The following is a 14,216-nucleotide window of genomic DNA, read 5'->3' as shown; positions in this document are numbered from 1 at the left end:
GCTTGACAGATAACAGGGTGAGTCAGCGGTCCTATCATACACCTTAATGAGGAAGTTTGCTAAACCACAACACATGAATCAAATTTATCTTCCCGTGAGACGAGGGAAAAGGCTATCGTCCTTATCACATCATTCATACGAGCACAAGAAGAATGGAATCATTCCTCTTTTAATCTGAACTGTTTATACAGTACTTACAATATACAAAATACAATCACATCACACAAATGTCAGACAGTAAAGTCACCGCTGGTTGTGAAACAGGGAGTATCTTTATAAATATAAGTTGGACATTTGTTTAATTCCTGTTTTTTTGGTACTGAAAGATGTGTTAGAAGGTCACAGTGCAGCCAGTGTAATCAGCTGGACTGGGGGGGTATACAGAGTAATGTTATATTCAATGTTATTTCATGTTACAGTTATGTTTATGTCTAGCCCTGTGGTCTAGGCCGGTTTCAAACTTTACTTACCAGTTCTTTCATTTCATCTAAATCTTGTCCTGCTTTTGTCGTCATTGGAACAACCAAGTCAATCAGGGGTTTATAGGGAGGAATAGGGACATAATCTTCTTGTAACATAGCAAACTTGGATGAGCTTGACACAGCTGCACTGGTTGTTGAAAGTTTCCTTGCATAAATAATAACTCATAAAGCAATAGTTCAAATTTTTGGACATACGAGTCTTACTAAGAGTTAGATGACAAGATTGATGTCACTCTCGTAAGTCAAGTCTTACACATAACCCCATGTAAAGCCACAATGTATTGTCTGTCTATGGATTAAACAAAAAAGATATAACGTGTTAGTCAATGACATTTAGGCTTTCCTACAGGTTCTCCCTTGTTTTGCTTTTTTTTTTTTTTACTAAGCTAAGCTAAGCTAAGCTATCTGTCTTCTAGCTGTAGCTTCATATGTAAAAGTTATGAAATTGTCCCATACAGCACTCAGCATGATGAATGTTAAAAGACCCTAGCAACCGCTATCTGCTAACTGCTTCAGCTACTAAACACTAAAGCCAGAAATTTTGTCAGTGGTATAGATATATCAATTAGGCACAAATAACAACTTTGGCCAAGGAGTGAATTAATGAATGGATGAATAAATCTGAGTGACACAGGAAGGTATCAACAGTACAGACAAGCAAGATGCCTCAAAACATTTGATGCTGACAGAGCAGTGTAACGCAAAGGAGGATCTTTCTAGATTCTGACAACTCTGACGTATTTTTGTATTCTAACTACAATTAATTTCATTAACAATGTATATATCAACTGGCTTTGCTGAAATACTTAGCATTTCTATTCAGACAGTCAGTATATTGTCAGCCCTGGTGACCTATAGTAAACATTACCATAAATGTGGGCAGAGAAAGTCGTTAAACATCCAGACAGCTAGCTACCTGAACCTGTCTCTGTCTCTCAGTGCTGTCCGTGCTGCTGCCTCAGCAAATGTCTCATGTCTTAAACTCGCAGCTCAGCCCTGATCTGATCTTGTCAGCACTCCAGATCTGCTCTGCTGCCAAAGGCCCGAAAGAATCTCCCTGTGGCCTCTTCTCTCTGACCTTTTGCCTTGTTTGAGTCAGTTGGCAGATGGCATGGTCATTTCTCTGTAAGACTGTTTGAAATTGTAGAAAGAATACCTCAGTGCTTTCATTTTCATCTGAAACTACACCAACTCTCAACATAACACTGTGGATCATTTGTTAACTCTGCATGCATTGTCTTTGCAGGATTATTTGAGGTTTCTAAAAATTTTCTGACTGGTTTTAGTTCTGGGGATGGTAATGCAGGTCAATCTGCAGATCATTTTGGTCAACAATGCAGTATCTTGATGAGTGTTTGATAGATTTTTGTGCTATTTGGTCAAACCATCCTGGTCCTTAGAGGATGACTAAGATAGTGAGCATGATAAAGACCATCTAAACTTCATTATGTTGGCATTGTCACAGTGATCAAGTTATGTTAGCTGTTGATGTTAGCATTTAGCTCAAAGCACTGTTGTGCCGAAAGCCACATTCGTGTCATTTTTTAAAAGCCAGACTTGATGATGTTGAGTGGGGAAAAGCATTTACATCAGCTTTCTTCTTGTGATTCTGAATTGATGACATCAGGAATTTAAGGCAGCTGTGATGTCTGTCATTTGGTGATTAAATACTTCAGCAGTGACAGGAATTGCTGATAACCGGCCTGTGTTATTCCTGCTATGACCAGTCAAAATGTCTACTGTGAAAAAGGTCTGTAAGGGGAAGTTTCTCTTCTGTTGTTGCATGAATGCAGTCAGTTTTAGTGGGGTTCTGAGTCTCATATGTTGGTATTTTCAAGCTCACAAAGGAAGGTGGATAACATGTCAAACCTTTACAGAATTTTTAATTAGATATATATGTAAACCGGTGGTGGAAATTATCCAAGTACATTTACTTAAGTACACATCTTCACCAGCTTCACCATTAAAGTGATGTGGCCTAAGCATTAATGCATCACTAATTATAATACAATTATTTTGGAAAGGGGCCACAAATACTTTTGGTGCTTTCAGAATATTTTGTGTATGATTTGCTAAGACTTTTACTTAGCAAGTATTTCTACTTTGATGTACTTAAACTTAAGTACACCGATCTGTGTACTTCACCACCACTGATTTATACCAATATTGACACTGAAAACAGATGACAGTATATGCTATGTGTGACCCACATAGGCTACTGTAGGTCCTGACCTGATCCCAAGAGACTAGAAAGAGAAGTGATATTACAAAACTTCTATTGTGTAATAACATCCAAATCTATGGTACTATAACAACCATATCAAGCAAAAGGCAGCCTTGAAAAGCAAACATCATGTTAGTGTGATCTCTCAAGAGTAGCAGAGAGAGAGAGAGAGGGGCAGAGCAGGCAGAGGTAGCTGGCTCTGCAGCTCAGTTTTAGGATGTGGACCTGGTCTAAAGTTGCGGATTCAGGTTTCACTGAGATCTTGTGGAGGGATCTCATCCTGCCAACCAGCCCCTGCTTACTGTTTGCACTAATAAGACCCTGGGGGCTCAGCGCTGAGCTAAGCACAGCGGCACACTGGTGTGGTGCTAATCACCAGTGACCCACATGACACTATAAACCTTATAGATCTGTCAACACACTGCTTTCTCAGATTACACTCGACAGCTCGCCAGTCATGCTGATTTTAGTGCTCGTGATGGTAACAGTGGAGGCTCAGCTCTCAGTTATTCGTCTTATTCCTCCATGTTTAAGACAGAAATTCCCACCTGGTGTTCTGCAGTGTTTTTCTGCTTACTGCTTGCTCATACCAACTGCTGAGCATAACCACACAATTTTTCAAAGGTCACCTGATAAGTCTTGCATGTGAAGAATAACTTTTTAGGAGTGAGTAGCTGCTTCTCAAAGTCAAAGATGCTGCCTCGGTAGGGGTGGGTCCTTCCAAGGGAGTCCTTACAGAGACTTTTCCCTCACATGCAGAGAACGCATATTTAGTAGGCTAGCAAATGTGCGTCATTGTGTCACTGAAAAGGTTCTGTCTTTAATGAATACTGCCCCATCTGCGATGGCATGCTATACCATTGCTCTGTTTCTGCATTTGTAAAAAGACCAGCAAAGCTCATAGATGACAGCCCACCCAGTTGCAATTCACCAGAAAGAAGAAGAAGAAGAAGAAATAAGAGCATAGGATTGTGGGTACTTTTAGCACAGGATACACATGGGCATCCCAGAAAAATCTCTGTTTGAAGGTTACAGTCCTTTGTAGAGTCTGAAGGATCTTGTGCATTGGAACAGTCCTTCGGCAGCATTCAGTTATGTAGCATCCTTGGAATTCAGCCATTTGGGGATTCTTCCTTGACTGTGAGACTCACCCGAGATATATGTCAGACATTGATTTCCTTTGTAGGATAGCACATCATTTGGGATTTGTTAAGTTTTGTTATCACACATATGGGTTATGCAGTTAGCTCTGAAGCAGCTGTAACCTGCATCAATTCATAATAAATGACTCATCACTTCACATCTAATGTGTCCCAATACATGTGAGTCATGAGCAGCAAAGTGGCTTTGTTTCCCCTGAAGAAAATCAATATATAATGCTATAGTAATATCTGAGGTTCTGCTGCTGAGTTGTTTACCAACCAAACACTATCTAAATTATTGACATACTAATCTGTTCGTGCCTTTAATAAGACATCTGATCTATTTAACCTGATCTTCAGTGTCAGCCGATGCACATTCACACAAATACTGTGTTACTATTGTTGATATAAGGAAAGTGTTCATTTTAAAAGGAATCACCAAAACAGTTTGTTGATATGACCAAACTGACATGTTTTATACTCTAATGTGCTCCTCCCAATAGGCTGACAAGGTCCACCTCAAATGAATTAAGCCTCACGAGGTCCACATCATGAGGTTTCTTTTACACTGTGTTTTACACTTCCACAGCTAAAGGAAACAGTTAATGACGGAGAGTGACTGCAGACACAGATTAGACATCTTGTCATTTATGAACTGTGACTAAAAAAATTATGAGAATGACTTATTTACCTGGTTTATCATTCTGATAAGGAAATATATAAGTCCATGTGACCTGGAGCCAGGCACCAGCAGGGCACAGCAGGCAGGACACTGTGTGTGTTATTGTTATTCAGAGTACGCTGTTGCTCAATGCAGCAGCCTTCGGGATATTGTGTAATATCTTTTAGATAAGAGTAGAGAAAAGTATGTGGGGAGAACAAGTAGCAGCAGTATGTTCATGCACTGTACAAACTGTGAAGTGAATCATTTGGTAATGGTGTCACATTCCCAGTTCACCAGCAAAATGCGTGACATTAGCGGCAACGATGGCTTCATCGCTGTATGAGGCCCATATTAGAAGAAGAAGAAGAATCAGATTTATTGACAGCATATGTATTTTTACATGCACACACTGAATTCGTCTTCTGTATTTGACCCATCCTTAGTTGAACACACACATGCAACACCCAGCAAATTACATGCAGTAGAAGGAAGTAGTAGAAGGACTAACATCACTCAGTGCAACCCAAACCATGTCCTCTGTGTTCTTCCTGAATGAATCAACTGTCTTCTCCTGTGCTGCTGTCGAGCGACCTGTTACGCAACTCATCTCTGATCTTTGTAAACATGCAGTGGTATGCAAAAACTTGTTGACAGGAGTAAATGCTGACTATCAAAAATAGTTCAGACCGGTTTCTAAAGGATCTGCATCTACTTATTCTCAGCCCTACACGATAATGTCTCTAAATGCCACTTCCTCCAGCGCTGAGCACAGGGATCCGGTTCAGGTTTCTGGGGCCTTGGATCAGCTGCAAGTTTCTCACTGTTGTGTGTCCTGTGACAGCAGATGAGATCTCCAGAGAGGAGAGGTGAAAGGGTAATCTGATATCACCTGCTGACACAACCTCCCAGTAGCTGGGGATACTGCTAATTCTGTTAGACAGACATAAATTGTGTCATTGACACAACCAGCCTGAATAATTCATGACCTGATACAACAGCCAGTATCATTTTGCAGCAATCGGTCACTGGGTGGGGTCTGCTGGAAACTGTACTTCCTTCCTTCCTTCCTTCCTCCTTCCTTAAAACTGAAGGATCATGCTTTTTTTTGCTTCAGGATTGTTAGGATTTATCATAGCCAACAAACAGCTAATCATATTTGTCTCTTTAAACATGATGATATATGTACTCAAGCTGTTGTTGCTTCCCCCCGCCACACACACACACACACACACACACACACACACACCTTTGGAATCAGAGCCTCCACAGAGTAACTGATAATGGAGCATTGTGTGCCATGTGGTTGCAGGAGCCTGATGATTGAAAACCAAATTAACTTTCCTTCTGAGTGACTCTTGAGTAAGCTGAAGCCATTGACAGCTCACAGGTTCATACCAGTTTCAAATTCTTGTCTGCTCAAATGAGCTGGAGTCACTCAAATATCCTCTAAAGTGTGTGAGCTGTTGGATACAGTAAAATTTAAAGATTAAAAAAAATGCTCAACCATATTTCTCTATACTGATTTAATATTCAGAATTAATTTTATCACATGCGGCTTGGCAAAACATTATTATATAACAGCCTAATCAGCAGCAACAGATATTTTTGTAGTTATTATCACTACTGTCATTGGAAAAGTATCTTTTATTATTTTTATTTAGTTAATTAATTATTTAGCATAAATCATTAGAGATTTCATTAAAACAAAAATAAGGTCACTTCAGCATTGTGCTACCTTACAGTATTAGTCAGAAATTAAGCAGAAATGTTGCAATATGCTTCAGTAGCCTAATTCCAGCAATGCAGTGCAAAACTGCACATATGAGTTCTTGTCAACACCTTCTGTTCTCTCTTAGAACACACCCTAGAAAGAATTCCTGCCCATCCTCAGCAGATATGTCCCGACAGCCAGCATTCATTGTGTCCAAGAAAGACATCTGATCCTGTGGCTAGTGTCCATAAACTTTCCTCTTCCATGAGGAGAACAACTCCTTACTGGGGTTCAGGAGAGAGTAAGGTGGAAGGAAAAGTGACACAGAATCTGGGATGGGTCATAAACCACTCTGTGACTGTGTCCAAAAAGGGACGCTTAGTGATTTGTATCCTAATTAGGATTATATTTTTATGTAAGATTTTGTTTTGGTGAAGTTTTGCATGAATTTAGCAGGTTTTAACAGTATGCAACATGGAAACAGAATATGATGGCTGAGTGAAAGAACAGTTTTGAAAGATGTGGCCGCAGAATGCGTTTTGTGTCACAGCAATGAAAAGTGATCCACGGTTTAGTCCACGCTGTTGTGCTGATTGCAAGAAGAGGTTTGAAAAAGTGAACTCTGTACAGAGAAATGGGAGTTTGTGCAATTTTAGAATCTATCAAGCTTTCAAAGGCACAAATGAAAACACACAAATACATAATCAAAAACACAGTGTATCTTCTTTTTGCAGTGTGTATCCTCATAGTGACAATAAGTTTTCCTTGTACTCTGAGTTTGGGTGTGTTTGTTGACATCCCTTTGAAACACTGAAGACGTTTTCCTCAGTGGTGCTGTGGGATAAAAGTGTTTCTATTAGCCACTCGTCCTTGTCCTGTTAAACTTCAGATTAAACTTGAAATTTTTCTGACGTCACAAGAACTCTTAGTTTCTGATTAAACCATGGCAGATGCTCCTGTGTGGTCACCATTAATGTCTGATTGTGAGAAAGGGGCTATTGCTGTTTACGTTCATATTCAGAAATAACAAAATGTGCATTCCAGCTCCCGAAATATAGTTGTCTTAATTGTTTAGACTTATTGTTGGATTGCAAAATATGTTTAACCTCCTAAGGCCACTGGCACAGTACTTCTCAAAGATCATGCATATAATGTAAAGCAGTAATCCGGACGCTGCTACAGTAGGTGTTCACATTGTCATCGTCTGTTGTGGCTGGACTCCATGTCTGTATTCAGGTATTTGGGTCCACCCCTATGGGCAGCAATTTGTTGATTTTATTATTAAAGACAGAATCTCGGTTAAAGATAGCTCCATATCAGCTAGATAGCAGTTTCCAGTACATGTCAACGCATGTTATGTTGTGAAGAGGCCAGATGCACAGCACCACAGGGTTCTATGTTTCACATCAGTTGCAACATGGTGTCTTCTGCTGGTCATGGAGTCATGACTCAGCAGTTCAAGAGGAAGGGCCAGAGGTAACGAGGACCTCATGGTTCAATTACATAATCTATGAGCAACTAAGCTCTCCAAACATTTGAACTGTCATTCATGTACCACAGAATCATATAACTCTCAAATGTTCATTAAACAAATACAATAATCAAGGAAGGACTGACTTGATAGAAATAAATATCATTTCCCGTCTTAATGCAAAATGTGTCCCCATTGGTTTCATCTAAATTTGTGTAAAACATGCAAATTGATGCATTTTTATGTTTATGAAAACCGTGTTTACTGGTTTTCCCCAGAGTCCTCATATAGCATTGTGGCATAATTACTTTATTAATTAAAAAAAAATGAGAGTGTGTATGAGCTAACTAAGCAATGGAAGTGTTTGGGTTTTTGTTTTTATTTTTGTTTTTGTTTTTTTTTCTTTTTTTTTTAATAGAAACTATATAGAGGGTCGTCCCCATAGGCCATGATCAGGTCACTAGGAGTGTGTGTGTGTATATACAGGGATAAGGGGAGCAGAAAAATAAAACAGACTTTGAGCTTGTGCGTGACCCCGTTTGCTGGAACTGATTGATAATATCAGCTGTGAGTCCTGATCAAAGCAGTTTGTTGTCTGGTGTGGGTCCAGCATAAAAACCTTGGTCACATCTCATTTACTGACATTTACTGTGTGTTTAATGCCAGTGTGCAGTGTGACGAAATCACAATAAGTTTTGACTTACAATCAAGGTTGATTCATTTATTTCATATTAGCATACAGTCATGACTAAATGTTAAGATGAACAATAAAAATAAAAAGAGGCTGGAACATGACTGGTGATGTTGGAGGAAATAAAAGAGATAATTTTTTTCTAAAACTTTAAAATTTTACTATATATTGTAATAATTGTATATTAGTTTAGTAAACTGTCATCCTGAGCACGACTTTATTTTGACCATCAAATTTCACATATGACTTACAAACCCGTGTTTCTCATGCATGAATGAAGCATTGATTTTTTGATTGACCTGAATAGTCTTCGTGAGATCAATGTAATTTAATGGACTGCTGACTCTTAGATACTTCTTTACTCTTTTACTCCTTGCCCTGGTGACATCTATTACTGTATGTGTTTGTTTTTGCCTTTGTTTACATGCAGGGAGCCTGATATTCCAGCCTGGGCTCCTTTACTTTACCAGCTCCAGCTTCTGGACATCAGAGAGAAACCAGACCCATTGACTCTGCCCATCGCAGACCGCATCCGCATCGGCAACCAGAAACGAGAGCGAGGAAATTTTCATTTCCAGAGGGAGGAATACTCGCTGGCTGCCAGAGCCTATTGTATGGCTCTTGATGTGTTAACCACGCGCAACAGAGGTACAGCCAGCATCAAAACTTGAATTTATTCATGGAAAATATTTCCATACTGTTGCCTATACTAGGAATGTGTTGTAGTAATTGATGTGAGCACCATCTTCTCAGGAAATAGGAAACAGATGAGATACAGCATTTCCACATCCATCTTGGCCCAGAATGACATAACATTTTAGTGCTCTCCTCCACTCTGCTGTCACACTAATCACACTATCACCATGCAGATCCACATCTATCTGCACCAATGGCCACGATAAATGTTTTTGCTTAATTCTTTTGCATAATCAAAACTAATCAACTTTCATATTATTCCCATCTTCTTAATCACTTCAATCATTGACGAGGCAGGGTGGGCCCGTGAGGGAAATGTGACTGAACAAGTCAGTGAAGAGAAAAACATGAACTGCTTCCTAATGTATCAATGATGGTGGACCAGTGAGTGAACTCACCGTGGCACTGAAGAGAGGAGTTTATCAGGGCATCGAGATCATGTAATTAGTGGATGAGAAGATGAAGAGAAAAAAAGAAATGAATCAGAGACACCAACATCTTTAACTTTTTTTGGGTCACTTTGGACCCATTAGATGTATTTTACAAATGTGATTCCTGGCACGTGGAGATTATAAATCAGGCCAATTGATTAACCAACAAAACATGCACTCACATAAACACTGGAGTGATCACACTCAATTGTCTGCATATTTTTAAGAATTTTACATGTAACTGTTGACGGAGGTAGATGAATATTTATGAATAGTTTAAAAGCATTTTATCACATGTGAATGCAGTTTTGAATTCACATTCGTCAGAAAGATTCAGGTGACAAAAACTTTGTAATACATCACATCTTTGCTAGCATGCTGCTTAGCCAAATAAGTGAATGTTTTGGACATTGCTAACAGATTCAGTAAACGATCTGTAGACTTGGGAGCTTAAAGATACAGTTATCAATTAAAATTAATAGTTTATATTAACAAATGTTCAAATGACTTAATGTAATGTGAAATATGTCACTCCTGGTGACAAACCCGCATATAATTATATGTAGCCCTCCCATGAGCATTTTAGCATTTGTAAGTCGTTATTTTGGTCTTCTGCCTCGGGGTTTCAGTCTCACCACTCTAATCAACCTCATTTCCATCCATAGCAGGCACTACCTACTCAGCACCAGACATCAGGCAGATAAAGTTAGCCATCGGCTGGTCAACATAGAGGAGCATTTGGCTGCTAAAGAGCCAGATATTTCCCTTAGCAGTTGGTGGAGACTAAAAAACAGAGTTAAAAAAAGAGTGAATATTAACATAAATTTATCAGGTGGTCAGAGACAAAACTCCAAATGAATATTTATGTTGTTCTGCATCTGACAGATTTGTAACTAGGCAACTGTTCGCTTTAAGTTTGCCATGTCAAGGCGATAATGTGCTAGTGTTGTGTTTACAGCTTGATTCATTGGCCCTACATGGCCAAAAAATTAGTTATTGCCACTTTAAAGAACCTTAACAGAAGTCACCTACAAATTTTAGGTATAAAGTGTAATAAGACCCTGTGCATCCACACAAATGTGATCCCTGAGCTGCTGCTTAAAAATTCTGTTGCACTAACAAGTGCTCATTACTTGGGTCACAACTGCTTTCAGCTGGACATGTTTTTATCTAATGATGAAACCATGCATTTGTTAAGCAGGGACTGGGATACATTATCCAGTTGAATAAAAAACAGAACACGAACTATCCTTATAATGACACCCGATGGGAATTTCTCTTTCAAGTCCAACTATTTTCTTTATCTTGCAAGATATTTGAATAAGTCCTCTCCAAGATTAGTTAACTGATCTCTGTCAATCTCTGCTTTTTGTGTTTACAGTCTTTATGTCACCATTAAAGAGAATCAATGTTCACAGCAGAGCAAATATCAGAGGTTGTGTGTCTCTGTCTCTGTACAGATGGTAGCGATGGCAGTGTGAAGGCAGAGGAGGAGGAGGTGCAGGACTACCGCGTGAAGTGTTTGAACAACCTGGCTGCTGCTCAGCTCAAACTGGAGCAGTACAGTGAGGCGCTGCACACCAGCCGGGACGTTCTGACCCTCGAGCCAAATAACGTCAAGGCCCTCTTCAGGGCGGGAAAGGTGAGGGCACTTCCTGTCGTTAATACTGAGAGACACCATCACCGCAAGAAGCATCTCATTTGATCCTTATCAACTCATACATGATTATTCTTTTTCTATATCCTTTCTATCTGTTCATAGCTTGTTTTGATTTATGAGTCCTCCAGCGCTGCTCAGACTGTACGCTTTCTGATCTCTTTCAGCTGCTGTCGGACAAGGGTGAATACAAAGAGGCAATGGAGGTGCTAAAAAAGGCCTTGAAACTGGAGCCAGCCACCAAGGTGAGATTATGTGGTTGAGCTGGTCCATCCCCTGGCCATGTTTATTCCGAATCTGCCTGTGAATCCCTCACAGACAAAGCAAAGTCACTCTAAAATTAGGCAGCCATTACAATGAGAGCCACCAAATCTATCGATCAATACAAATGAATGCTGGCCGGCTTAACTTCGAAACCACTTCTTATATATGATATAGTGAAAGGTTAAAAGTAAATTCAGAATTTTAATTTGTTCATGCTGAAGAAACACTGACTTTTCAAAGAATGAACAAGTAATTTTATTTTTATGTGGTTTATGAGTGTTGTGCAATTATTCACACGAATAAGCAATTACAACTTGAATAAATGTACCGAGTAGCATCTGATGATATACTGATGTCACCTGACAAATTTGAGTGTTCTGCTATCCATATGTCCCAGGAGGAAACAATTTAAAACACTAACAGGCTAATGGCTCAGTAAATGTCACCATGTTAATACTAACATGTTGATGTTTAGCTGATAGGTTACTGTGTTCTGCATCCAGGCTGCAGGGGATGCCATTAGTTTTGCAGGTATTTGGTCAGAAACAAAAGTATTGTAAAAAAAAAAAAGAAAGAAATTTTGGTGATGTCACTAAATGAAAACAAGAACAAGAACTTCTGAACCAAATTTCATAGCAATCCATCCAGTACTTGAGACACCTCATGCTGGCATGAGGTCAAAAGTCAGTGGAAAAGTCACTCCTCATTAAGTTCTCACTATTCACTGCTCTTCATCCTCACCTTCACATCCACAGCTGCTTGTTTTTATTGCAGCTTCTCAGTTTGCAGAAAACACTTTTAGGAACCTGAACAACACATAATGGAGAACTGCCCCACCCCTTCATGTTCACTATGAAAGTTTAGAGAATTTAAAGCTGTTCACACATTAGCCTGAACAAATGGATCCCAGAGAGCAACTTCTCTCGAGGGCCTGCTCTGTCTTGTTTATGTGGTTTGTCTAATCTGCCAAATCCTCCAGAGGCTCTGGCAAACTGCACATCTGGCAGTCTACAGATGTGACCACACCGCTCAGAGTCGCCAGACTTGGTAAAAATAACAAACAGGAGCTAAATATTGTCACTCTGAAGCCCTGCACTCCAAAAGCAGTAAAGTGAGGGTAAGAAAACCAAAGTCAGAGACACTGCATGCTGTATAATTAAGATAACCACTTGTCATCGCAAAAAAAAAAAAAAAAGAAAAATCAACAATGATCTTCATAAAACTTAAAAAGATTATTTTAGTCGACTGGTTTTACTCGCTACAGGCTGTGTTTGATGTGTAAGAGCTAGTGTCAGGAGAACGTTTTCATCAGCTGTTTACAGCACACTTTTGCCAGTATTACAGGGACCTGACCTGCAGAGCACACTGCCACGGTCACAAAACGTGTCTGGTCTTGTCTAGACAAAAGAAAAATATATGCTGCTTTGGTAATTACACCCTTGTCTCAACTGCTGGATTGTATACGTTAGAGACAACTGATATAGTTTCTCTGCGAAAAAGTTATTGCTCTGCAGTCACATAAAAGATGAAGCACATGAACCTTAAACAAGAATTCATGTGCTGCTTTCTGTTGTTTCGATACAAGTGACCACCTCTGATGGAAGAGTGTACCAAATATGATTTAAAGTTAGTCCTTTGTATTGACATGTGGAATCAGGTTTTAAATACATTTTCTAAATTTAAAAATGATCATTATGCTTTGTTAGTTGTTTGGCTTTAGCCTTCAACATCTACTTTATGTTTCAGACCTCTGCTCTCACCTGCTGGACATTTTAGAAACTGCAACAGCTGCTTTTTCTTAATAGAGAAGTGTCATGTCTACTACTTTCTTACAGGATGTGTCAAGATGTTTTCTTTCTCCCACTTTTCTTTAGGCGATCCATGTCGAGTTATCTAAACTTGTCAAAAGGCAATCGGGAGGTAACGACACTCAGGAATGGCGAGCTAAACCAGCGGAGATGCTTGGAGAAAACGTTGCACCTTTTCTGATTCCTTCTAAAAAGAAACCATCTGTAAGCCACAACAGAAACACGTGAACAAGTTTCATACTAATACTCAGCAGACTGGATTTTAACTGTCTTTGCTGTTGTGTTGTAGGGAATTTCCTGGAAGCTTATACTTGGAGCTTTGGTTGTAGCCTTGGGCAGCTTAGTGACGTCAATCATTCTGACTGCAAGAAATTGAAATCCTCTGCTGGAAGTGCTTTGAAAATCATCATCATCATTATCATCATCATGTGCAGGTGCAGAGTTTGGCCTCCAGTTTATCTTTAGTTACTTGAAAAGAGTTTCCTACTGGGAAGATATGAGAACGTATGCAATGCAGCAGCACTGAAGCCCAAAGTTATATTTATGTGAGTTTCACGTGGTAGAAAAATGTTTCGGTGAAAGCTTTACGATATTTATGAAAACGATGATAGTTCAGCATCGAGTGATGTCACTCTGACTGTGACTCTGCTGATGGATAAGACAGAAGTTTCCTTCCAGTTACGTCTGTTTTATTTGGAAACACGATACATGGAAAATATTTTTCGTTTCGCAGATACTTAAAAGAAATGGAACTTTTGTATAAACTGTAACCAAACTACAAAAAGTAAACTCGGTAAATGAAACTTAGTAAATTTGTTAACTGATGAAATGAAATGTACTATTGCTTTCATAATCAGTGCTTGCGATGCCATGCTTAGTAAAAATGTTTCAAAAACTGTACTTTGACTTTTTCTCTTCATTTTTAGAAACTGAACACTGTTGCAGCAGAGGTTTGTTCTGAGAGGGACAAAAAAT

General features: G+C 39.3%; 1 protein-coding gene across 1 annotated transcript in view; it reads left to right on the top strand.

The window, feature by feature from the left end:
• fkbp16 (FKBP prolyl isomerase 16) overlaps positions 1 to 14,141 on the top strand; it is a 29,864-nt gene extending 15,723 nt beyond the window's left edge. Inside the window, exons 4-8 of the mRNA XM_046393084.1 lie at positions 8,816 to 9,033; positions 10,973 to 11,154; positions 11,337 to 11,414; positions 13,308 to 13,445; positions 13,531 to 14,141. Of these exons, the coding sequence (XP_046249040.1) occupies positions 8,816 to 9,033; positions 10,973 to 11,154; positions 11,337 to 11,414; positions 13,308 to 13,445; positions 13,531 to 13,617 (703 nt within the window). The 3' untranslated portion in view covers positions 13,618 to 14,141. The remainder of the gene's footprint in view (positions 1 to 8,815; positions 9,034 to 10,972; positions 11,155 to 11,336; positions 11,415 to 13,307; positions 13,446 to 13,530) is intronic.
• Positions 14,142 to 14,216: the final 75 nt, after the last annotated feature.

Source organism: Scatophagus argus, chromosome 7 (genome assembly GCF_020382885.2).
Source record: "Scatophagus argus isolate fScaArg1 chromosome 7, fScaArg1.pri, whole genome shotgun sequence".
Classification (NCBI taxonomy): Eukaryota; Metazoa; Chordata; class Actinopteri; family Scatophagidae; genus Scatophagus; species Scatophagus argus.
Note: the sequence above shows the minus strand (reverse complement) of the source record. Positions and strands in the feature narration are given on the sequence as shown.